At 49.4% G+C, this 23,783-nt stretch overlaps 1 protein-coding gene across 2 annotated transcripts in view; it reads left to right on the top strand.

Annotated features, from left to right (window-relative positions):
• The window catches only part of SH3PXD2B (SH3 and PX domains 2B), a 73,025-nt gene that overhangs the window by 3,857 nt on the left and 45,385 nt on the right, over nucleotides 1-23,783 (top strand). For both annotated transcript variants that reach the window (XM_030504470.1, XM_030504469.1), the window contains exon 2: nucleotides 8,896-8,976. In XM_030504470.1, the coding sequence (XP_030360330.1) occupies nucleotides 8,896-8,976 (81 nt within the window). The remainder of the gene's footprint in view (nucleotides 1-8,895; nucleotides 8,977-23,783) is intronic.

The raw sequence follows: 23,783 nt of genomic DNA, 5'->3' as shown, positions 1-23,783 counted from the left end.
TTGAAACAGACTAAATTTTCCTTTAAAGGACTTCACGCGGGATCTTTTTATAGTTTTGTGTTTGTTATTCTCTAGTAGAAGCCCTAAAATAAAGCTTTTCCCTACTATATCCAGATTTGGGTTGATTTTTCCCCCTTATGCAAGCTTCGGGACCTTTTGTTTTAATACAGCTACAGTTTGTATGTTGGTTTACATGTTAATAACAATACCATCTTCTTTTCTACATCACATCCTCCAAGAACATTTCCATAGTTCGTATTGGTTTAAATGGTTGCTCTAGAGTACAAACCAAAATTATACATATGTGTCTGACAGGAAGGAGGGAGCAGCATGCTGTCTGGTTGCGTTAGTTTGTTGGGAAACCTGGACTATGCTCTTGCAAGACTTCCTTTCGCAGCGTCCCTGCACCCATGTATCTCTTTGAAAAAGGAAATTTAAACAAAGTGTGCAGCATAGGTTTATTTTGCAAGATCAGTTAACAAGATCACAAACTTTCAACAAGGTGAATACCCATACATATTGAACCACCTCATTTGTGCCAGCTGCCTTGTGAAAGTAATCAACAGTACATGTTGGAATCTGGAGCCTAGTTGATAGCATCTATGGATATTTTAAAACAAGTTTGATGAAAACCACATACAAAAAGTAAATGTGTTCTATTTTTGATGTGGAAATTGTGATGTGATGATAGGTGTCTTCTCTGCTCTTGTTGCTTGTAGTGGCGAGGCTGTTCATGGTTTCATTCAGTGTCCAGCCTAACCCCATTGTTTATCTGGAATTGATTATGGAGCATTCAGAGAACAGTGCTCAAATGGCAAGAGGGCAAGAGCTGCTAATCCACACATTCAGTGGTTCTTTAGTGCCATATATGTATAGAGCAGAAGATGTCTTCTGGAGAACATGTGTCCCATGGACCTATGTGTCATGGTCTCCTGGTCACAACGTGCCATGCTGGTGCAGAGCTCTGTGGGGACCTGGCACAGCATCACCTTGTGCAGCTGTGATATTTCTGCTGTTATGAATCACACCGGTTGCTTGGCTTAAAAAGGGCATTAGGGCATGACTCCCCCGTGCTACGCTCCCTGGGGGAAGCGACAGTGCTCTTGGTATGGTGGGAATGTCCTGTGGGGAACCGAAGGAGCTGGGTGCGTTAGACTGAGGGAGCAGGAGGTTCAGATGAGTAGTGTGAAATGAATGCAGGGGCCGTTAACTGAACTAAGAATGAAAAGAGAGCAACAGCAAAACCAGAATGTATGAAGCAAGTCTGAACCCTGGAAGCTGGAATCTTTGCTGTGGTGAGGAGTTCCTGAGTATCGGTGGCCTTGAGAGGTTTGAGGGCCTTCTCAGCATCCTTAGTGGTGTTTTGCTGCTGTATCCTGTGGTTCTGCTGTATCTCATCCCATTTCCTGTCAGCTGGCTGACACTCTCCCACTCAAGGAAGGCCACAGGCAGGGCTTCTGGAGCCTGTAGCTGACAGAAATGTGGACCTATTCTTGAGCCTGACCCTGCTCTGCTGCACAGCGTTACAGAGCACACCAATCCTTCCTTCCCCTTCACCTCTCCAGAGAGTTGGGACTTCAGGGAGCGCTGTTAGCTTTGTGGATGAAAACCAACACTCAAAGGCAAAGTCTCCTTTGTTTTTATTTCCCTAGTCATGTTACTTAAGGCTGTTGAAAACCTTGAATGTCACAGTTCAGTGGAAGGGCCAAATCCTGCCTGGCACACGGCCACTGGGGCGGATGCAGCTCTGTGTGGAAGGCTGCTGCTTGTACTCCATTCCAGCAGTGAACTCCAGTACCGGGGCCATCCATCGCCTCTGCCTGCTCGGAGGTCTGGTGACCTTGATCCCTCACAGCTTTGCTTTGGAGGGTATCTCTGTCTTCCGGCTGTTTCATGTAGCAGTGGGAAATAGGAAACAAATGAACCCATATGTTTGACCTTCAGTGTGACTTGGAGCAAACAAGTGGGTGCATATGTTGTATGACTGAGGGGTTGTGCTGCGGCTGAGAGGGCTCAGTGGGTGCACTTTTCATCCCAGCAGCTTTGGGGGTGCTGTGCCCTGTCAAGCCATACAGCAGAGCAGGAGGAGCTGCCACTTGCTGGGGTTTTAGGGAAGGTACAGTCAAAGGGATCAGAGCAAGTGAAGGTGCCTGCTTGGTAGTCCTGGGTGCATGGGCAGGCTAGCTTGGGTTATTTGCTATGGTTATGAGGATATGCCTGTCCTCGTGCTGCCTGCATCCCCATTACGCAGCTCCTCCCTGCAGCTCTGACTTGTTGCTTCTGCCTCTCTCCTTCGCTAGACCAGAGGGACCACAGCAGCATCTCTGGCGCGCTGCAGTTACTGCTGGGATTGCTTCTCCGTGCCTTTCCTAGTGCCATCTGAACCAGCACAACCCTTCTCCCAGCTCTCCCTGTCCACAGAGCAGAAGCGAGGTGGTGACAAGGTGTCTGGGGTCAGAGCTGGAGGCTGGCTGTCCTTCTCCTGCTCCAAGCTTCGATGTCCTGTGGCACAAGAGCCCTGCACTCCCCTCCCCAGCCCCACACGCCTGCAGCAGTGAATGCTGATGGAGGGGGGCCAAGCACAGCAGCTTGCAGCCAAGAACTTTCTTTGTTTCCAGCCACCTCCCTCCTTTTTTTTCTTTTCCTCTTACAATTTCCCACTCCCTTTTCTATATTAAACCCTCTTAAGTTTGCCTTAATCCTCAGCTGCTTTGGTTTCTCTGGCCCTTTGAATCTCTTGGTGCTCCCTTCTCCAGGGTGTGAGGCTCTTGCATCGCTTCCCCGTGTTTCAGGTTAGGGGGGGAGTGCAGGTGGAAGAGAGACACTGATGCTTTTTCCCCTTTGCTGGCAAAAGATGCTTTAAATATGCGGAGTTTTCCACAGAGAGGTTTATTGTACATAGCCTTGCTGGACCCGAGACCACACAGGCTCAAACCCATTGGAAACAGCTCTGCTGACAGCTCTGCCTCTGCTGGAGGCTGTTATGTCTGGCTTTGCTGTAGAAGCTCTGTTGAGTAGCTGGGGACCTACACTGATGCCCACTGGTCACGGGTGGGCAGAGCTGCATGTCCCTGCAGCCCCATAGAGGTGTCTTTCCAAGTGACCATGGCCGTACTTTCCTCCCTGCCGTTCTTCACGTGCCTCTGGTGTGGAAACAGGAGGGTCTCAATGTGCAGGAGCTGTGGTGCAGGGATGCTTTGGGGCTGGGGAGGCTCAGGGATTGCTGCGGAGCCACCCAGGGAGGGCTGCAGGGCTGTGTCAGTATGGGTGTGCTGCTCCTGGCTTCAAGCTGGTGTAGCTGGATGGTGCTGAGCTCAGGGTGGACTTGCTGCCCCATTCAGCCATGTGCTGGGTGCCAGCAGAGAGCTCACAGGCCAGCCAGCAGCTGCCCTCTCCCCAGAGCCTTACTTGTGGGCTTTGTGCTTACCCCTGTCCAGATAGGATGCCTTGCAAATCTCCTCGGAAAACTTGGGAAAACTCATCCTGTGGGAGGAGAGAGGCTGAAACTGTAGCTCTAGGTTTTCCTGCAATTTGTCTGCCTTTTTCCAACTCAGATTTAAGCAGTCCAGGCTGCTGCCCACGTCATGTTTTGTGTATGTCCACAGTGTGTTTATGCAAGGAGTCCAAAAGTGATTCTTCTAGGAGGTCACACAGCCTCATGTTTCAAGAACGGGAAACTGTTTCTGTTATTATTTTATTTATTTTTTTTAAGTATCTGTTCTTAATTCCATTGCCTCAAGTCAGCTGCTTGAATCATCTCCTCTCTCTAGCCACGTTGTTGTATGGGACAATGTGCCTCTTGAGGAAGGTGCAAGACCGAGGGCATGTGAAGGACTCCTGAGTCCTCGGTCCCTTTGGGGGGTGGAAGTCACCAGGAGCCATTGCAGTCTGCAGCACTGAGGCTCTTTATCAGTCCCTGGAAAAATACTTCTGGGGTCTGGCAGCTCCAAAGGCTTGTGCTTGCTACTCATCCCTTCAAAAGGAAAAAAAACAAAGTAGCGTTAAATCTCTGGCTGCCCTTTCAGATAGAGATAATTCATGTTGGCTTCTTGTCCCCTCTGTTCTCGCGCTCGAGTCCCTGTGACTTGGCCGCTCTGGATGTGTGTCTGAGCTGGCTCCTGCAGCCTCCCTGCTCTTCTGGTGGTGCCCAGCGCTGGAGCTCACTCCATACCTGGGGTGCTGTGCTGCTCAGGAGGGACGTTCTGGATCTCCCTCCGGCACTCACCCACTGTGACTTGGCAGCGTGTTTCCCCCGGGGCTGCAGCGCCCTTGCTGCCATGTGAGCTGATGGCAGCTCTCCTTGACAGCTCTGTTACAGTTGGCCAGGTGCCATTTGCATTTCTTTTAGCAACCTGTCATTTTCTGACAGGTCCCTTACGAAGGTTTTCAGTTCCACTTTGCACTGGCCCATTCTCCCTCTGAGCTGCCTCTCCAGAGATGCTGGGGAGGGGGTCGTGGTGGCAGGCACAGGGTTGTGCCATAGGGATGCCATGGGGATCAAGCTTCTGATGCCTGGCCAGGCAGGCTGCAGGATCCCCTGGGCATCTTTATATTTCTGTTTAGGGGACTTGGGTTTTAATGTGACCAAGGAGAATCTTGGGCAGTGGTGGTCCTGATGGGAAGCTTCCCAACTGGTGATTTCTAACTAGTTGGTATGTGACCAATTACTTGTAATGTAGGGAGTCTGGGGAGCCCAGGGAGTTTGGGTGCCCAATCCCTGTGGTGTGTGTTCAGCCTTTTGCATCTGCAGGTTTCCATTTTTCTGTGAAGGATCTGATCTGGTTTTGCCCTCCATAGGACAGGAGCATAGAGAGCATTTGGTGTTAATGCAAAGTGCTCCTTTCCTCTGTTATTAAAGAAGATCCACCTGCACCTCCAAAACTGTCCCAGAGGCCTCTGTACCCCCCGGGAGTGGAGGGCAGGTCTTGTTTCCTTCCTTTAGTCTTGCTGCAGCTGACAAGGTTGTTCTGTTGGGAGCTCCTCCTGCTCCATAACATGGGCTTGCTGCAGCGTGAGACTGTGGTTTCATGGCACGAGGGCAGGGGAGCTGGTGGCTGGGAGAGGAGCAATGGGGGCTGAGGATGCAGGCGTGGGGCTTTATTAATCCTGAAAGCTGGATTTTGTGTGTATGAGTGACCCTGAAAGCTCTGTGCTTCTCTCGCCTTGCTATTGTAGGACAAACACCATGAGCTGCATCTCAGGGATTTCAGAAGCATGGGCATGACTTTCAGCTATTCTCTCCTGACCCACGGCTGAAATGAAGCTAAGGAGGGTTCAGTCCTGGTGATTCCTGCCAAAAGTGATTGAGTTCTGCATGGTGATTTCTTCCAAACCCCAGCTTGGCCTGTTGCCTTCAGGCATCAGACTGGCTGTGGGGTTTGACGTGGCACGTGTGCAGCAGTGTGGGCTGGAGCGGAGCAAGGGATGCAGGCTGTCTGGGCTGGGAGCGGGGCAGGGTAAGGCATCCTTTCCGGAGGGAGGGGAGCTGCTGGTTCCCAGGTTTCACCGAGTCAGCTAGTTCCCCTCCGTGGTGCAGACCCTGCCGCTGGCCTGGGAAGGGCTGTAAATATTTAGATAGCTCTGCCTGTTGGTTTTGGCCAGGGGCCCAGCACACGTGATGGGGTTCCAGCCCCCCCTCCTGGATCTGGCTGCCCGCTGCCTCCCTGCCATCTGCTGGGCTCTCCCCACCCCTCAAGGAAACATGGAGAGGGATCCGAGCAGTGGTCACCCTGTTCCCAGCAGTGCTCCTCTTGGGTGCATGTCCCTGAGGCAGTGCCAGCTGCAGGCCTGGGAGATCCTTTTGCTCTTTCCATGGAAAAGGCCTGCTGGTGGTTTCTCTGTGTTATTTCTTTAAAGGACCGTACAAATCGGAGCTGGAGAAAACCCATGAAATAACTGTTTCCACATGCCCTCATCCACACAGCCGGGCTGGGAAAAAGCCCGTCCTCAGAGCAGCCTCTATGGGACCAAGGGTTGTGGGAGTGGGAGATGGTGTGGCACCTACTGGTTTGTTTGAGCTGGTACCTGTTGGTGGCTGCTCCTGGCAGGATATGGTGCAGTGCAAGGCCAGGAGGGGATACTTCAGACCAAGTGCAATGCTTTAAAAACTGTCTTGATTATTGAAAGCATCTTCCAAAAGCATCCGAGACAGGGATGGTGCCTATGGGAGCTTGGTGCCTCATCATCTCCAGTACATGTGAAAACCATCACTGAGTGGCTGACTGCACCATTCGTGCCTTTCAAAATCTGCACGTTTGTTGAGGATATCACCTGAGTTATGTTTTCTGGTGTCTTTTTTAGCCCTAGGACAGCAGGGACTGAATTAGGTATTGGCAGAGACCAAGATCTGTGATGGTTTTGGCCACCAGAATAGCTCAGTGGGATGGGGCAGAGTGCAGGACAAAGGGTATTTACAAGAGAGAGGAAGCCAGCTTTACTGAGACAGTGTTCTTATAGATACTGAGGAGCTTCTGTTCCTGTCGGCTTCCCCATCTTCTCCGCTTTCCACAAATAGGCATGGAGATGCCCCTGGAGACATTTCCGCTATCCAAATGGGATGTGCAAGAAACCGTTATCCAGGCTCCTGGGAGATCTGCATTTCAGCAAAATCAGAGTGAGCTCATCAGCTGGGAGACGTGCTCCTTCCCTCAATTGCAAAGGGTATAATAAAACATGGTGTGCCCTCAAATCTCATGGCTTTATTACACTTAAGAGCTTTGAATTCATTTTGGCTTGAGCAAGTCCACATCCTGATTAAAATCCCAGCCTAATAAGCTGTTGACTCCAAATAAAGGCAGGATAGGAATAAACAATGAAGAAAAGTTGGCTCTTCCTCCTGCCCCAGTGGAAGGCTTTCTCCAGGCAGCCAGCCAGCAGTGATATAACCCCGTAAAGTGCTGTAGACTGGTAAGAAAGCTGAGATATCAGCTGAGCTTCCAACCAAAATGAGCTCATGCTGGCCTGATGGCAAGTCCTGGGGTGAGGGTAAAGGCAGCTTGGATGCTTACTTAGCGTCAAGTTAACACTTAGTTTGCTGATGGCATGGTGGTGACTGCATGGATGCCGTCAGATACTTCAGAGGCCGAGTCATGCAGCTTTATCAGTTTTCATTGCAAACCATGGTCAGCCAAGTTGTACCTGACCTGCGGAGGTCTAGAAGCATGTTCTTGAGTCGACATTGTGCCTGACCCAATGCAGAGTACTTGTCAAGCCACATTTGGTGATAAGTAAGCATGGTGCCTGGACCTCCCTTGCAGCAAAGCATAGTCCATCCTGGTCTCCACAGACGCTACAGATGCTGTTCTGCAGGAGCCCTCTGTCTTCCTTGTGTTAATATGCAGAAAGAGCAGGTCCTTTGGCTCAAAAAAATAATCTGTGAATGGAGACGGTTGTGATTAGCTGAATAAAGCCTGTGAGATGATGCTGAGCAATTCAGATTTTGTCTGGGAGAGATTGGTGGTGCCTGTGACACCCAGCCAGCTCGCTGCAAGTCAGCAGAGCACTCGCAGCTGTGTTTGGGCTGATCATCTGGTTTGAGAAGTGGTCATTGAATTGCTGGGTTGAAAGTACTGAAGTTCTTTATTTTAGCAATAAGAACTTGCTTCATCTTGCTGCCTCTTTTTCCATCTTAATTTGGAAGTGATTCCACTGGAAAGAATGTGTCATTCCTCAGGAGTCTCCTCACCTTGGAGGGTCATGCTGCATCAGCCCTCTGAGCAGCAGAGTGAGTTTTGATTAGACTTTTAGTACAGCATTTGAGCAGGTTTGATGAGCTCAAATAATTCAGTGTTGTGCTATCCATTTGAAACTCCTGGTGTTTGAGTTTCGATATTGGACTCTGACGTTGGTTGCATTCCAGGATCTGGAAAAATGTGGGAAACCTTGTGAAACTCTTAAGGGATTCTGTTTTAAATACCTAAGCATCCTAAGAGTCCTCGCGCTTAATTATGCTAGCTGAAGTTCTAGCAGGTCTGTTCATCTGAGCTTCTGAATGTTTGTTCCTGCTTCAGTGAATCGATACTTGAGTTTCTGGTGGAAATAAGCAGGACATGACAGTTAGAAGAAAAAAATGCACATGCCCTCATTCTGCTTAGCATTCTGCTTAGTCAATCTGGTATCAATTAGTGAAGACTGAGAGTGTTATGCTGGCATCTCATCAGGGGTCATCTTTGGTTTCTTTGAACAGCAAGCAAGGACATTAGATAAGTAATTGCTTAATTCTGTTATTTGCTTCTTGTCTTTCATAGAAGAATAAAAAGAAGGGCTTTTCTTTTTTTTACCCATCCGTCACCAGTAAAAGCTTGTGAATAACCTGCAATTACCAGGATTGATTGTGTACCATTTTAAGGAACAGGAGGTAATTTGCACCCCAGCAAGTTTAAGTAAACACAACCTAAGAGCTGCTTATGGCAGGACAGATGGAGTTTCAAACCTTGTGGGTTTGACTTCTTGCAAGCCCGAGCCCTGGGACCTGGGCTGGCGGTGGTGTGTGCTGCTGCACGCTGCGGGCTTTGGGATCTCAACATCAAACTTGATGCTGCAGCCATAGATGGGATGGCCACAGCATAATTATTAACGTGTAATGTGGCTGTGTCTGGAGTGACTTTGACTGTGGTTTTACATAGAAGTACCCTTTCATATTCCATGTATGCCCCTTTTTAGGGATAGAGAGCCGTCTTAGTTCACAACTAGCAATAGGCGTTTAGTAGACAGCAGTGGAGCTTAATAATTTAAGCTTACATATTTTCTAGTATTGCTGAAATGACTTTAAGTTCTCCCATGAACTTCCCTGGTTGACACCCAGCAATGGGGCTGTGCCATAGCTTTAGCAGCTTTTGGGTTGTGGTGCAGGTTGTTGGGACACTCCTCTCTGATTTCTTCCTCTTTTCCCTACAGGTATACATTATCAAAGTCACCTGGTCCAATGGGTCCACAGAAGTCATATACCGACGGTACAGCAAGTTCTTTGACCTGCAGGTAAGCATTTCACCAGTTCTTGGGGATTTGGTTTCAGAGGGTTGGAAGCTGTGGTCAGTTGGGAAGCGTGGTTTCTGCCTTACATTAAGCACACCTTTTGTCATCTACCAGAAAAGGTTTTGGTTTGAGGAAACTTAAATGCAATTTTGAACATCCTTGAGAAACCAAGAACAAAGCAACCTCAAAAGCTGGACTCTTCGCTCCAGTGCCTGCTGTGCATTGGTGGGGACACCTGGGGTCTTTTGCGTGTGTAAAGGTTCTGCTGTCGCTGCCCGGACTAATGCATGTGGGGCTGTGTAAGTGTGTTTGAATTCCTGCAAATCTGTGTAAGTGGTGGGGATTTTGTTGGGTTTTTTGTTTGCTTTGGGGGGGATTTTGTTAAAGTTAGGCCCAAAGTCCATCCCTGCAGAGCTAATGAAAGCTGCTATCCCAGCACAACAGGGCTGCTGCTGACAAGTGCTGATTCTCTGCATCTGTGTCCCACTGGCTGGTGGTTTAGGGAGCAGGCAGTGGGGGAATGCCCACTGCGGAGCACTGCCAGCCCAGAGGGCAGCTGCTTTAGCAATTACCTCCTGGTGCTGGGGGGAGCCAGGAAGAAGATGGAGCCGGGAGAGAGCAAGGAGGCTGGAAAGGCAATTGGGAGAGGCTGGGTTGCAGAAAACTGAAGCCGGTGTTCTGGGCGAGCAGGCAAAGGGTGTTTTCCACCCCCTTCATGGTGGAGATGAGCCAAGGGGTCTGGCTGAGCTTTATGAGCCAAAATACAAACTGAGCTGCTGGAACAGGCTCTGTGCAGATGAGGAAAGAAAATGCATGAAGTGATCTATGGACCAGCAGCAGCTGCCAGAGTTGTCACTGGCATGTGCCTTCCAGCCTGTGCACAGGACCATGATCGGAGCTGGGCACCCTCTGCCTCCAGTGTCCCACTCAAGTGAAGTTGAGCATCACTTCATGCTTTATCTGAAAGGGTGCTATGGTTGCTTTTCCTGAAATTTCTGCATCCAGACACAAATATGCTGTTAAAATCACAGCACATCTGGGTCTGTCCAGCGAAGCGAGCCCATGGGAATCCAGATGGTTTTCCCAGGTTCAGCTGGCTTCAGGTCAGCCTGCAAAGCCTAGGATTGTGTGGGACAGCAGCTCACATCTGTGATGCCCTGTCCGCTGCCCAACAAGGCACCTTTTGTAGAGCCATGGATGTGGCCATGAGGGTGAGCACATGGAGTAAGCCCTGTGAGAGCTCGGCTTTGGCAAGACCCTGGGTGTCCTTACCCTGCCCCATGATGCTGTTCCACAGCATTGTGCCAGGCAAGGTAAGGTAGGGTGGCACGGGTGGTTGCTGGTGCAGGCAGGGGTTAAGCTGTGTGCAGCTGCTTGTGTAACCAAGGAAATATTAAAGTAAATAAACAGGGAACAGCTGTTGGGCCACAGCCAGGGCTGCAAGGAAATGGAGCTCAATGCTTCCTTCTCTGTAGCATCTCATCCTCACTGGTGCTCCAAGGTGGTGGCCAAGCGCATGCCATCATTTGCTGCGAGGGGGGTACAGTCCTTTGGAGTTTATATGTGATAAACTGGAGCTTCCAGTTGTGCTGTTTCCCTGGCCTGCCTTGCTCCTCATGGGGAAGGACATGTAGGGAAATAGCGGCTGTCCTTCCTCATTTCATCCCCTTCCATCTTGGCTGGAGCTGTGCATGCTCCTAGATGGAAAGCATCATCACTGGAGGGTGTCTGGAGCCAGAGACTCAAACTGCCTCTGTAAAACACCCTGGAGCATCTTTAGAGGCAGAGGTCCTTTATGTATAAATATATTTTATGTGCATATATATGCACATATATAAATATATATACCTTCCCAGATATACACGGGAAGGTATAAAGCAAACATGTTCCCCCTTCCCTGTTCCCTGCAGGTTTCTCTTAAAAAAAAAAAAAATAGCCACTCCTTTTTGGCTCTGTTGAGAGAATGAATGAAATTGTGGTTTTTCCCTTCCTTCCCCCTTATCGCACATGCTTCCTGGTATCCTTATGTTAAACTTGTGGTGCAGTGCAGTGGAAATTGGATTGAAAGGCGAGGAGTGAAACAGAAACTCTTAGCACAGTGGAAAAAAGTGCTCTAGGTAGGTTTGGTAGTGCTGACTGTTGCCGTTGCTGGAGGCCTTTATTATATGACTGTTGGATGATTCGATGCCAAATTTAGCTCTTTAGGCAGAAATTTTCCATGCTGGAAATTATTCATGCCTTCGGTTATTAAAAGAAAAAAAACCACCCAAACCCCCCACAAAATAACTGATTGGTTAAAATGGTTCAGCTGCTTCTGAAAACATAGTAAGAGGGGAAAATATTTTTCCCGGGTCCAGTTCTGATCATCTTTCTGATGTGTTGGAGGAAGAGTTGGAAACTTGATCGCAGGTGATGCCTGTGTCAAGAATGTGTCTTTTGTGTTCTCCAGTGAAAATCCATCCAAATTTGTTCATACTTAGGGCCTTGAGCAATCACAGAACACACATGTTTGGGTAGAGATATTTGTTAATTCCATATCTATGTTCCCAGTGATTTTGGCTGCACTTTCCATGCTCCTGCCAGAAGCTGAGCAGGGTTTTGGTTTTTTGATAGCAACTCTGGCCACATTCGGGTCAAGGTTGGTGCACCCTCTTTTGTTGCCGGTGACCCTCCTGCTAAACCCAGCCAGGAGGACAAGGAAGCCATTTGATCCAAGTAGGAGAGAGGAAAGGAACATCTTGGGGCAGGAGTGGGGGCTGACCCTGGGGCTGATGTGAAGTTGCAATTTGGAGCAGCCCAGGCACCATCATGTGAGTGGTTGGGGATTTTCTCCTGATATTCCCTGTGGAATATCCCACAGCTGAATTGCTTGTCACCTTCCATTGTGGCCAAACAATTATTTTAGGAGTAGGGCCAAGTAAAACACATGCACACTTAGTACTGAGCCTCGCCGGCTGGCCTGCGCCCACTGCAACCAGAGGGCAAAGTGTCCGTGCCTCCCCAGCCTGGCAGGAATGACAAAACACAAACTGCCAGCTCAGCTGAAACAAGGATGAAGCCTTGAGTGTGCCCAGCGCTGGTCTATGCTCCGTCTGGATGCAGAGATGTCAGACCAGCCGTGTCTCCCATACTGGAATGGGGAATGTCAAAAGCCACCTTGCTGGTGGCAGTAATGCCGCAGGCTGTGCTAGTATGAGCTGGGAGAGTTCAAGGTTTTGTCTAATACTATGAACTTGCAGAGCTCTTCCGTTTGGCTGTCATTGATACCTGCGGGTGGGCCTCTTCTCTAAAGTGCTGGTTTACAGCTCACTGCTGCAACAAACAGCCTTCCCAAGCACCGCCCTGGTGTTCTCTTCGTTCTGCCTAATTACATGTTTTCATGCCATTGACCGCACCATGGTCATGCAGGAGATAGATTGTCATCCCCTCTCCCAGGGCTGATGACCAACATACATTCTGCAATTTGGCTCATGCCTGCTCCAGCGTTTTGAACAGATGAAGTGGTGGCCCTCATCCCTCGGGAAGAGCGCAGGTCATACCCTTTTGTGTCCTGGGGTCATCACAGGAAGGCTCAGTGTACCATGCCAGGCAGTGAAATTGGGAAGGGAATGCTTAAGCCAAGGAATACCTCCACCTCCTACACACTGCTCACTGCAGGAGGAAACCTTCAGCAACCTGGGCAGTGTTCAGGAGTGTTTTTGCTGTGCAGGTCCTCTGTGCTCAGATTCCTACCACCTCCCCTCCTTGCGTTCTCCATAAATGTTTTCTGTCACAAAACAATTTACATAAGAGCAACATTTTAAGGATTAAAAACAAACCCTAGATGAAAATTGTAATTCTGAAGTTTGAAACCTCAAGTAACTGTATGATTTGTAGTAAATTTGTAACTACAAATACTAAATTCAGTTCTGCATGAATCTCTTGGCTGGAGGAATAATTTCCTTCGAACGGGACTGAGGCTCTTTCGTAACGCTCAGTATGCCAGATGTGAGCTATTGGGAGCAGATGGATGCTGTTCCGAAGAAATAAAGGCAATAAGATTGATGCTTGCAAAGATGCCAGTTGTGTTCTGGACACTAACTGGGGCTGGCAGGTACGCTGGAAATGTTAGCTGGCATGGAAGTTGGTAATCAGATATGTGAGTGGCTGTCTCTGGTGGACAGATATAAAGGACTGGGGTCTTGTGTGCCTGAGAGATGCTTCCAGCCCTGCTGGCTGGGGAAGAGCCATGCAGCGACTACAGGGCTCTGTTGGATCACGTTGGAGGCATCACTTGGGAGGAGGTTAACAAGTCTCTTGGAAGGATCCTCTTTAAACTGCTGGCTGTAAGGAGCAACACTGTTGGTTAGAGAACAGATACTGGCTTGTATTTTGTGTTTCTTTTATGGAAACCCCCAAAAAGAAACATTTTTTCCCCACTCTGTAATTATGAACTCATCAGCCACGATGGTGGTTGTTTCAAATCTTCACGTGACCAAGAGCCACTATTGTCTCCGTGTACTCCTAAAATGTCTTTTACACCCAAACCCAACCCTTTTACACCTCTCCCACTATTACAGGACCCTAGTGCTTTCGCCAGGCAGGAGCTCTGCTCCATGTCCTCAGCCTCCTCTGCCTTTCAGCTGCATCCATCCTTTCCTTGACTAGGAGTCATTTCTTGGCTCTTCTCAGACCTGTCTTGTTTTGCATCCTGGACAGCAAGACTTGTGTCTCTGCGAGTGGGAACAGATCTGGTTGGTCACAAAGTGAGCTGCTTGCAAGGTGTGATGGAGCTGGGTCTCAAACCTCCCCCTCGGAGCAGGCTTTGCTGTTCATGCCGTGTCCTGCCTTTTTACCAACGAAGCAGTAGCTTCTCCTCTGGCAGGCAGCTGCAAGCCCTTAAAAATGAAACTGCCATTCATAGAATCGTAGAATGATTTGGGTTGGAAAGGACCTTAAGATCATCCAGTTCCACCCTCCGTGCCATGGGCAGGGAAACCTCACTCTAGACCATGTCGCCCAAGGCTCTGTCCAACCTGGCCTTGAACACTGCCAGGGATGGAGCATTCACCACTTCTGTTCCAGGATGCCTTCCTTGGGGACAGGTTACTCCAGGTTTTCCCCTTGCAATCAGAAACCTTTCCTTCAGTCCTCATCGTGGCTGTAGGAGACAGTGATGCTGCATGGCTGCTTCTCTGCACAGAGGTTTAATTTTGAGCCCAGGGATAGAGATGTGATGTAGGCTGGAGTAAGTGTGCTCGCTGCATGATTCAGACAGAGAAAATGAGAATTTTAAGCAACATTAAAACTGGCTCTGGCTCTCTTCCCTCACTCCTTTCTGCGTGTGCATTGAGTGTGTTTCCCAGTCCTCTCGCTTGTCCATATGTTTAACAAATCCCTCAGGTTCTTAGCTGGAAACTTTCAGCTTTGACCCACCTGGAGCGATGTCATCTTGGAGAGAGTCCTGCAGCCCTCAGGCCAACAGCTTTGTGTGTAACACAAAAAAAATAGGCTGTTGAAGTGGTGCCTGCTTTTATGAGAAAACTGGCAAAAGGCAACGGTCTGTGCATGTCATCTCTATGTGGTGGATAGATTAGCCCTTTTGGAGGGGGTTCTGTACTACTTGTGTACATGCAGCCACCAGGCAAAGATGGGAGGGGGGGGGAAGTCAGTGTCTTAGTAATTCCGACTGCATTAAAATGTGCTCAGAAGGCACTAGCTGGCACACAGAGAAGAATTGTTCTCATCAGCCTGTTTCAGGCAGTTGGACTCTTGAAAAATTAAAAGGAGGCTCGTGCATTGCTTCCAGTACTGTGAGCCCTGTGCTCGCCTTCCTCCACCTGCACCACCACTTGTCCTCCTCTGCTCTTCAAGCTGGGCTCCTGGCAGGTCACAGTGTTCACAAGTGTTATCTTAATTCTCCAGATACGAAAAGCAAGGGGCAGGAGTGCCAGGTAGTCTGACCCAACAGCTCAAGGCCCCTTCAGGTGGGAGCACAAGCCGAAGCACCACGTAGATTTCACCCCTCTTCTGGGTCATGCCTGGTCCTGGCGGCCTCTTTGATGCAAAAGCCCTAAGGCAGCTCGGCAGTGCTGTGGCTGTGGGAGATGGATGTCTTTCTGTGTTCAGGGATTGTAAACAAGGCTCTTTCGGTAGCTATTTCGTAACAGGAATATTATTTCAGCACTTTGGGGATTTCTTTTTCCTCCAGGGTTTATGGAGTTCAGCAAAATTCTGCACGGTTGCGTGTGCGATGTACTTTGTGGTTTCACCCTGCCACAAAAATAAATCACCAGGATCCCACTATTAGACAGCTGGATCATGAAAGACAGGCGCTTGCGTGACCAAGGACAAGAAAAAACCCACAGCTTCCTATGGTGAGGTTCCTGCTTTGTAAAGCACCAGTGACTATTTGTTTCCTCTGTGCCCAGAGGACTGCACTGGGAGCCTTGAACTTAACCACCATGTGCAGAAATATAGAAACAGTGAATTGCTGTAATCGAACTCGAGAGAAGAAACACTTTCCGTTAAATAAGGACTACCTCTGTAAAAACCAGCCAATGTTTTTCCAGCAGTGCATCAAAGATCATCATCGTTCTCCTCCTTTCTCCCTCCACAAAGAACATGCATGGTCCAATGCATTTCAGCCTAGTTAAAAGTTGGCTCCTTAATTTTTCCTCTCTCCAAATGTCTCCCATTTATAGCTTTCCAGCATTTGGCAGCCGGGAGCCAGCGCGTTCCCATGCGTGCTAGCGCCAAGGCAGGTCAGTGAGTTATAATTGGCTCTAGCTGGCACCCTGACTAGCTGCTGCGTTCTGTGCCTGGCAGCGAGTGGGGCTGCGAGCTGCTGAAAGCCTTGCCTGCCTCTGGGAAACGGCAGTTCATCCTCCCGGAGAGTCCATGTGGATGGAAGTTCCCAGGGCTGGTGTACGCTGGGATGAGCGCGGGCAGTGTGTGTCTGAAGCAGAAGTCATTTCCAGTTCTCATAGCTAAAGCTTTTCTCAAGCAGCTGCTGGGAACAGCACTCGATGAGTTTTGGTTTATTCCAAGCTGATGGCCAGCATTTGCCTTTTCCTTTTGCTCCGAGCACGTGGCTCCGCAGGCTGTGTCTGCACCCTCGTCAGGTTTCTGCCGTCCTTCTTGCCTCCAGAGCAGTTTTGCTTCTTGCTGGTTTTCTGTGGGCCCTGAGGGCTCCCGCTCACCTCCTGGCTCGCATCTCTGCTGGCTCCCATCAGATGGTCCCTCCTTGTTCCCAGGCTCATTGCCTGGCACTGCCATGGTGGCCTTGTGGCAAAGGAGGGCTGGCTCCTGAGCCCAGGCTCTGTTCATTCATCCCTGTTGGCATCCCCTGTCTCCTTCCCTCTGGAAACTTGGCAGAGTAGCTGGAGGAGGCGCGCTTTGCTTCCCAGCCTGGGGGGAGGTATGTCCCACTCAAAGCATCGCTTGGTGGGTGCGATCTGTAGAGGAGCTTCTGCCGAGTGTAACCCAGGAGGGGGGAAGCAGAAAGATGGGGAGGTAAAAAGTTTTGCCTCCTCGTGGGTGGAACTAAGATCCTTGCTGACCATCTGGTGTGGGTTTATTTCTGTAATGTGGTGTTTAAAAGTTTTCCTGTAACACAAAGTGAGAGGTTACACTCCTCTCTCTGTCTCGGGGTGAGCCAATGCCCTTCCACTCCCCAGCTACTTAATGAAAAAGCCCTGGAAATTCAGCTGCCCCATTGCTGGGAGGGCTGAGGGGCATCCCCAGGCGGGCATGAGTTCACTGCTGGCCCTTCTCTAGCCCACTGCCCATAAGGAGGTGCCCAGGTGCCTGCCTGGAGCTGGCTGTGGTCAGGGGCTTTGATGAGGTTTGTGTGGGTCTGGGCTGATGCAAGAGTCTCAATCATTCTTCATCAAGCTAATGCAGCTCAGTTTTCTGGTGGAAAGATCTGCAATTTATGTCATGTGGCAGCAGCCCTGGATCCGAAACAAACCAGTTTCAAGCTGCTTGGGGAAGAGCCGAGGATGGATAGCAGTAAATCAGTGCAAAAGAGTCTGTATCTCAGAGTCCTGATTTTTTAGTAAAATGGCCAGGTCCTGTGTACAACGCTAAATCCATATGATACAGTATGGACCATAGCATGCACTACACATATTTTGTGGGCATCTAAGAAATGGAAGCATCTGTGCAGTTTTATGGTGAATGGGAGATGAAAATAAGAGCTGGGAGATACAGAGGGAGATGGTGGCTCTGGGGTTCTCCTGCCCTTGCAGAGGGAGGTGATAAAGCTGAAGGGACAACATGTTCTTCTGCAGTCTGGATTTTTCATTTCTTTTCTGTGCCTTTCATTGGATGTCACAGGTCTCCCACAGTGCCGTAAATCACTGTTCCCACACTGGCTGTTGAAAGTGCCTTTAGTGAAGGATGTCTTGCAGTCTCAGAGTCCCCTTGCAAAGTGAGGTGTGGACCTCTGCAGTGATTTCCTGGTGTGCCTGGGGACAAGTGAACAATTTAACCGCTTGCTCTCCCTTCCCAGCACTCTGCTTCATCTGAGAAATGATGCTCCTTTCCTCTTACTTTCCTCGCCTGTTTTTTCCCTTCTCCTATATTCTATCTGTCTTGAGCTTTGTCAGGCTCCTCATTGCCATCACTGGGATCCAGCACAGACTTTTTCCTGGGTATGTGGCAGGCATCCTGTGGGAGGGATGAGGGAGGCCCATCTGTGCCAGCTGCAGCGAGGCAGCTCCATGGGCTGGACTAGGGGAGACCTCGCAGGGAGAGGAGGATGGGTGTGCAGGATCTGCCTTTCCTCTGTGATTCATGCCTTCCAGCCGGCTGGGAGTGGGGAGGGGAACCTCATTAACCAGAAAATGGAGAGGGGAAAATGTGATGTGGTGCCAGCGGGTGGATGCTGTAGGGCTCCAGCAGCCAGCCCATTCCCTCTTTGATGCCATGGTGACTCCGTGGTTTTCCTGCCAGTGGTTGTGGCTTTGTTTCTGCAGAACCCTGTGGTTCTCCACTGCCACGGGGTATTGCAGTGCTGCTGGTTGCATGGCACCCTTTCTGCTCATCATCCCATCAACCCGTGGATCCCACACATCCCCAGGCTGTGGGGTGCTGCTCTACACCCTGTTTTATGGTAACTCCTATATTCTGGTTTTATCCAGGATTGCAATGTGAGCAATAGCCTATGTGAAGAATGGTCTCCCTTGTGAGCTGGTGGCATGAGGAGAGACAGCATTTTCTTTGTCTTAATTCACCTCTCTGAGCCTTTCTGCCTTACTGGTACCGTATCTTGAGGCCTTTGCAGTAGGGGTGATTTACTGAGCAGTGAATTATAAATGATGTTTATGCCTGTCTTTACCTAGCAGCATGGAAATTCGATCTTGGAAATGAAATTCGGTGTAATTAAGGTTGGTGAATTTATTGTTTTAATACTGTCTTTGATGACAGAATATTTAGGGTTTGGACAAGAAAAAGCTTTCATCCAGATGAAATTTTTTCAGTGCGGATAATATATTAAATTAGCCAAACCGGGTATTTTTTAATAGGCAAGGTGCTGTCGTGCACCTCAAAGAGAATTTTTTGTGGAGAATTTCCTCTGCAAGCTCAGCCTGCTGATTATTTACCATCAACTGTGCTCTGGTGCTTGACCTTTTTGGAGAGGAAGGATGTATTTTGTTGTAAGATTTTGAGAAATGCCTCCTTGGTGACTGGCTTGGGTGCAAGGAAGTTTGGGACCCCTTTGAGGTGATCCTCCCCATGCTGGCATCAAACCAGCCCACATCCCTGCAAGTTTGGGTGGCTCCATGAGGGCCAGGAATGAGGAGGAGGAGGAGGGTGGAGGCGAGACCTCTCCCTGTCTTTGTGCTGCAGGAGAAAAGTTCAGTTGGTTCAATTATATTGTGCAACTTCACTTTGATGGACAGCTTGGCCAGGCACTGCAGAGCCATCCCCATCACTGTGGTGTTCAGCCTTGCAGAGTGCAGCTGCCATTTTGGGGGGATTTTTTGACTGTTTGGGGTTTTTACAAGAAAAGACTATTGCTGGAAAATGCAGGAAATGTTTCTTAGAAAATTGTGGGTCTTGCTCCCCGTCTGAGAATTTCTACCTGTAGAGCCACTGCTGGTGGCAAACGCTGCCCCTCTTCTGCCTTGGGAGCACTGGGGTGTGGAAGCTACCAGCACCTCTGGTAGGGACCCAAAATCTTGGCGTTCTCAATCTCAGTGAACAGAAAGTTGCAATCCCGTGTTTTTTAACTGCACACACATATGCTGAAAAAGGTTGATGAAACAGCCGCTGAAGAAGGCTTTGTGTTTGGCCATGCAGAGTGCCAAGCTGGCTGGGAGGCTGTGCAGCTCCTCAAAATAGTGAGGTTTCCTTGTCCTAAGTTGGGAAGAAAGATGGTGTTTAAATTTTAGCAAAGAAAGAAGCTCAGTTCAGGATGTGTAAAAAGTTCTCTTGGTTTTTCGCTGTTAATTTTTGCAAAAAGCAAAGTTTCCTTTTGATGAGTCACTTAAAACATAAAAAAATAAAAATCCCTTTAATTTTAGCTGTTGGGTTTTGCTGTTCAAACCGAAACGTTAATTGAAATGGATACTTGTCTGCTGATCTTTTTTCTTGGCAAACAAGCATTTTCCAGTTCCCCTCATCTCCCCCTCCCACACTTCCTCCCACCTCCAGGAAATAAAGAAGTCCTGCTGGAAAGTTCCCAGGGAGCTCCGAGGTTTCCATGTGGGGGCAGTTGCTTTCCACCTGCCAACAGGTGGCTGCTTTAGGCCCCAAAATCGTGGTGTTTTTTATCAATCAGTGAATTTGGCCAGAGGCTCTCAGGTTTTATCTCTTGGTATCTCTGTGGTGAGAGAGAAGAGCTCTAAGATGAGGATGCTGTCAAGGTTCATGCTCCTTTGAGGTTTAGTTATGCTGGAAAACCTTGGCATTCCTCAATTGCCCTATATCCTGGTTGAATCCTAAAAAAGCAGGTGCAGTTCAAGGTATGTGGCTTGGGCTGAATTTTGTGTGAACTCTGTATTCTCATGTTTAAGTGCACAGAAAGCTGCAGGGTTGCTGTGCTTCGCCTGCTGCTGGGGCTCCTCCGTAGTGCCTCTGTGTTTGCTGGCTCCGGGCCTTGGCAAAGGGCGAATATCCCAAGTTAGGACGGCATTCCCTCTGGAGTTGTGCTGCATCCTGCTTTATGCAGTCCCAGAGGCTCCCCGCAGAGCTCCCCATGGCCCAGCTCTGCTGCTTGATGCTTGCTCAACCCTTCCCTGGTCAGTGCATTAACTCCTCCATAAGTGGCAAGGGCCGGTCTCCTCCATCAGACATCGCTTAACGGCACCGTTCTGGTTTTGCAATAAGCAGAGTTTCTTGGCAAGCTCCGTTCCTTTGGCAAGGGCTGAACTCAGAAGTGCTCTGAATCCTCTCCTGTCACCATGCAGATGGTGGCAGTGCCAGGCTCCTGTGCAGCTGTGGGTGCACACTGTCTGCAGAGGCTTCTGCCCACCTCCGGGTTTTGGGCACCAATTTGGTATGTTTAAATCCCACCATTTCTGTCAATGGAGGAATACAAGGGCAGCGTGCTCCATGAGGGAAACATGCTGCTGATGCAGAAGGAGGTGGGGTGGGGATGCTGTGGGAACACTGGTGTGTTCACGCAGGAGGTGGGTTGGTTTCTGCTGTCCATGGGGCTGTTCACCCAGGGCTCCGGGTTTCCATCTGCTTCTGTCTCTGCCAGACAGCAAGTTATATTATGAGATTGGGAGAGGGTGGAAAGGAGCATGGTCATGCTAAGGATTAAGGCATATCTGTTTCGAATGGAGACCTTGGCAGTTAAACCTCAGTTAAACTTCAGTTTGTAATGTGTCATTTTCTACCTGTGTAATTTCACTCACTACCATGGAGCTGCTCTTGATGGACACCACCATGAACACAAGCAGAATGTCCTCTCTTGGGTGGAGGCAAAAATCTCTCCACATTGGCCTTTCTGCTGACTGTGCTCACTTGGAAGATGGGGTTTGTGTTTAGGGAAGGAACAGCAGGGAAAATAGTTAGCAAGAAGTCTTATGCAAGAGGAGGATCATGAGGCTGGTGTTTCTGACCAGCAGCGCTCTCCCAAGTGGTAGGACTGCAGCTTTTGCAGCCCTGCCTGTAGCTCCTTTGTCTCGTCACGTTTGGGCCTGCCACAGATTGAAACCTTTGCATTAATTTCGGGGAAGGAATGTACGCTGGTCTGCTTCTCCTCATCGGGAGTGGGGAAGGTTTTGGGGAAGGGAGGGATCAAAGAGAAATCACATCATGAGCTATTTGGAGGAGAAGCTAGGGACAAGTCATCCTGAGGTTTTGGCAAGCGTGCAGTTTGGAGTGGGGTGGCATGCATGTAAGATCTGTCTGACCTGTCAGAGCAATGCTTGACTGAAGGTTGCCTCTTGGCATGAAGCACTGTATTAGATGTGAAACTAGATCTGGTTGGAGTATTTGGGCACAGCCCTCCCCCTTGCTGTGCCTTGGCTGCTCAACACTTGAAATAGGACAAATGTGCTGGTATTTCTCCACCGTTGTTTCCATTTCCACAACAGAAACTAAATCTCATGACTTCCCAATCTTCCAAGCATGGGATGCTAGAAAGGAGGATGTGGGTGAACATGACTTGTCTTTGCAGCCTTCCCTATGGCTGCTGCTGCCGTGACAGCTCCAGTGGTGGTTGTGGTGGTAGTTCTGTGATCTTTGTCACCAGGCCGGGACAGGGGACAGAGCTCTTCCCAGCTCCCATGCCGAGCTCCTTCCAGGGGTACTTCCCGTGTGACACAACCCTGGCTGTGCTGGAGGGATGTTCCCATGGACGGGATGGGGAAGAGGAAGCGGTGCAGACCACACCGGGTATTGCTGCTCTGTTCCCAAGCACGTCTACCAACGAGTCATTTCCCACGGCTGGGTTGCGGTGGTGAATTATGGATGCTGTACCGGTTGCTTGGTGATGTTAATGCTCTGCTCCTGGTGCCTGCATGGAGTGCTGCAGCTTTCATTGCCCATCTGTGCAGTCTGGGACCTGCCTACCCAATGCCATCTAGAGGCTGCAATTATCAGAAATTAAATGGAAAATGGATTAGTAAAGTACGGTAAAGAGAACGATGACTTCCAGGATTCAGGCCCAATGAGTCGTATGTAAAAAGCAATACATTTTAATCACCCAAGAAGCAGACAGAGGGATCAGCAGCCATGTGAGGAGCCTGTAAATGGGAGATTGCTTGCTGCTCTTTTCCAAATTTGAGGTTTTCTTTTTCTTCTTTTAAACACTAAACGCTCTCCTTTGTCTCTCCTGGTTAGATTCTTGACAGGCTTACAAAAGGAGGGAAAGCAACCAGTGCTTTTCAGGAGTTGTTTGGGCCAACCAAAAATGGGTGGTGATTTTGGATCCCATTGTCTCGGGGTGTCTCACCCAATGCCTTACTGGAGCTGGGTTTTGGGAAGGTGCAGCTTTGTCTGCCCTCTCATTCCTTTCTGGGTGCCTCAGAGTGGTGCCTGGAGCTACTTGTTGCTTTGACAACATACAGACTTTTAATGTCTTAAACCATGATTTTTTAAAATGCTTTTGGAAATGCGCTTTCTGGATGGGCACAGAACAGACACAGATGGCTGTGGGAGCGGGACCTGGCTTGACCAGAGACACCAATCTGGAGATGAGGCTATTATCTTTCTCCTTCCATGCCTCTCTCTTTCATCCATCTGCTGCAATTAGCACATGGTGTTGGTTGCGATGGTGATATCAAAGACTAGAAAGTCCCATTCTCTCATCACTAATATACATGATAATCTTTTAGGGATTTCTGGGGGTTTAAGATTCAAGGCTGGATGATAAAACAGGAGGTTCCTTACATTGAGGTTACCACAGGCTTTTAGGGGTTCGGTGCTTGGGGCTGAGTGTGTCCTTCGCTGGGAATCCCAGCATCCCTGGTGAGCATGCAGGTCCCGTTGTGGTCTCAATTGCTTACAATGGAGCTGAGCTCAGAGAATCAGGAGATGCTCAGGCTGGAAATGTCTCCTGTCCTGGGCAGTGGAAGCTTTTTGTTTGGTTGCTTTTGGAGGACCATTAAACTTGTACCAAACTTAGGGACGTGAAGCTGCCACATCCTCTGAGCCCCTATGTGCAGACAGAGCCTACCTGCTCCCCCGCTTGGGTCTGTGTGGTTTATGGGCAAGCACTCAGGGTAGCACAGGCCTTGTGGTGGCCAGGTCCTGGGGCTGCCTGGGTCTGGGGGTGCAGTGGGGTATGTCTGTGCATCCGTCCCAGCCCCATGTCTGGTGCTTTCTCTGTGCCAGTGAGCTCGTCACAGCCACCAGTGTCCCCCTCTGTCTAATGCTTCCTGTGATTTCATAGGAAATTTCTCTTGCAGTAGCAGCTGCTGCCAATTTGTGTAGCGCTTTTTTCTCTGACCTCAGTTAATTCTTTTTTGTCTATTGCTGAGTGATGCTTAAAGTTTTCCATCAGTTTTTTCACAATCCAGGCTCTGTGATGCCATTTCCTAGTGCTGAGGGGATGAGGATTGCCTCTGGGTGGTAATGTGTAAAATGTGCTTGAACTTATCCCTTGCCCAGAAAAGATGGGACTAGGGAGAAACAGTGGTCACCAGGAACCAGCTCAGTTGTGCTGCTCTTCTGCTCCCATTACTGTCTTTGAACACCCAGCTTACTTTGGCCATTGAATGGGCATTACGTGATGCTGCACCAGTGGAGTCCTTCCCCAGGCTTGACCTCCTGAGCTTGGCATCACCACGCTTGCGATCCGAGCTTGCTCTGTGTTGGTCCTTCTGTCTTCTGGGCTGTTGTGTTTTCACCCCCTGTATCTTCACAGACAA

This window comes from Strigops habroptila, chromosome 12 (assembly GCF_004027225.2).
Source record: "Strigops habroptila isolate Jane chromosome 12, bStrHab1.2.pri, whole genome shotgun sequence".
NCBI classification, from domain to species: Eukaryota; Metazoa; Chordata; class Aves; order Psittaciformes; family Psittacidae; genus Strigops; species Strigops habroptila.
This window is presented reverse-complemented; position numbering and strand designations above follow the sequence as displayed.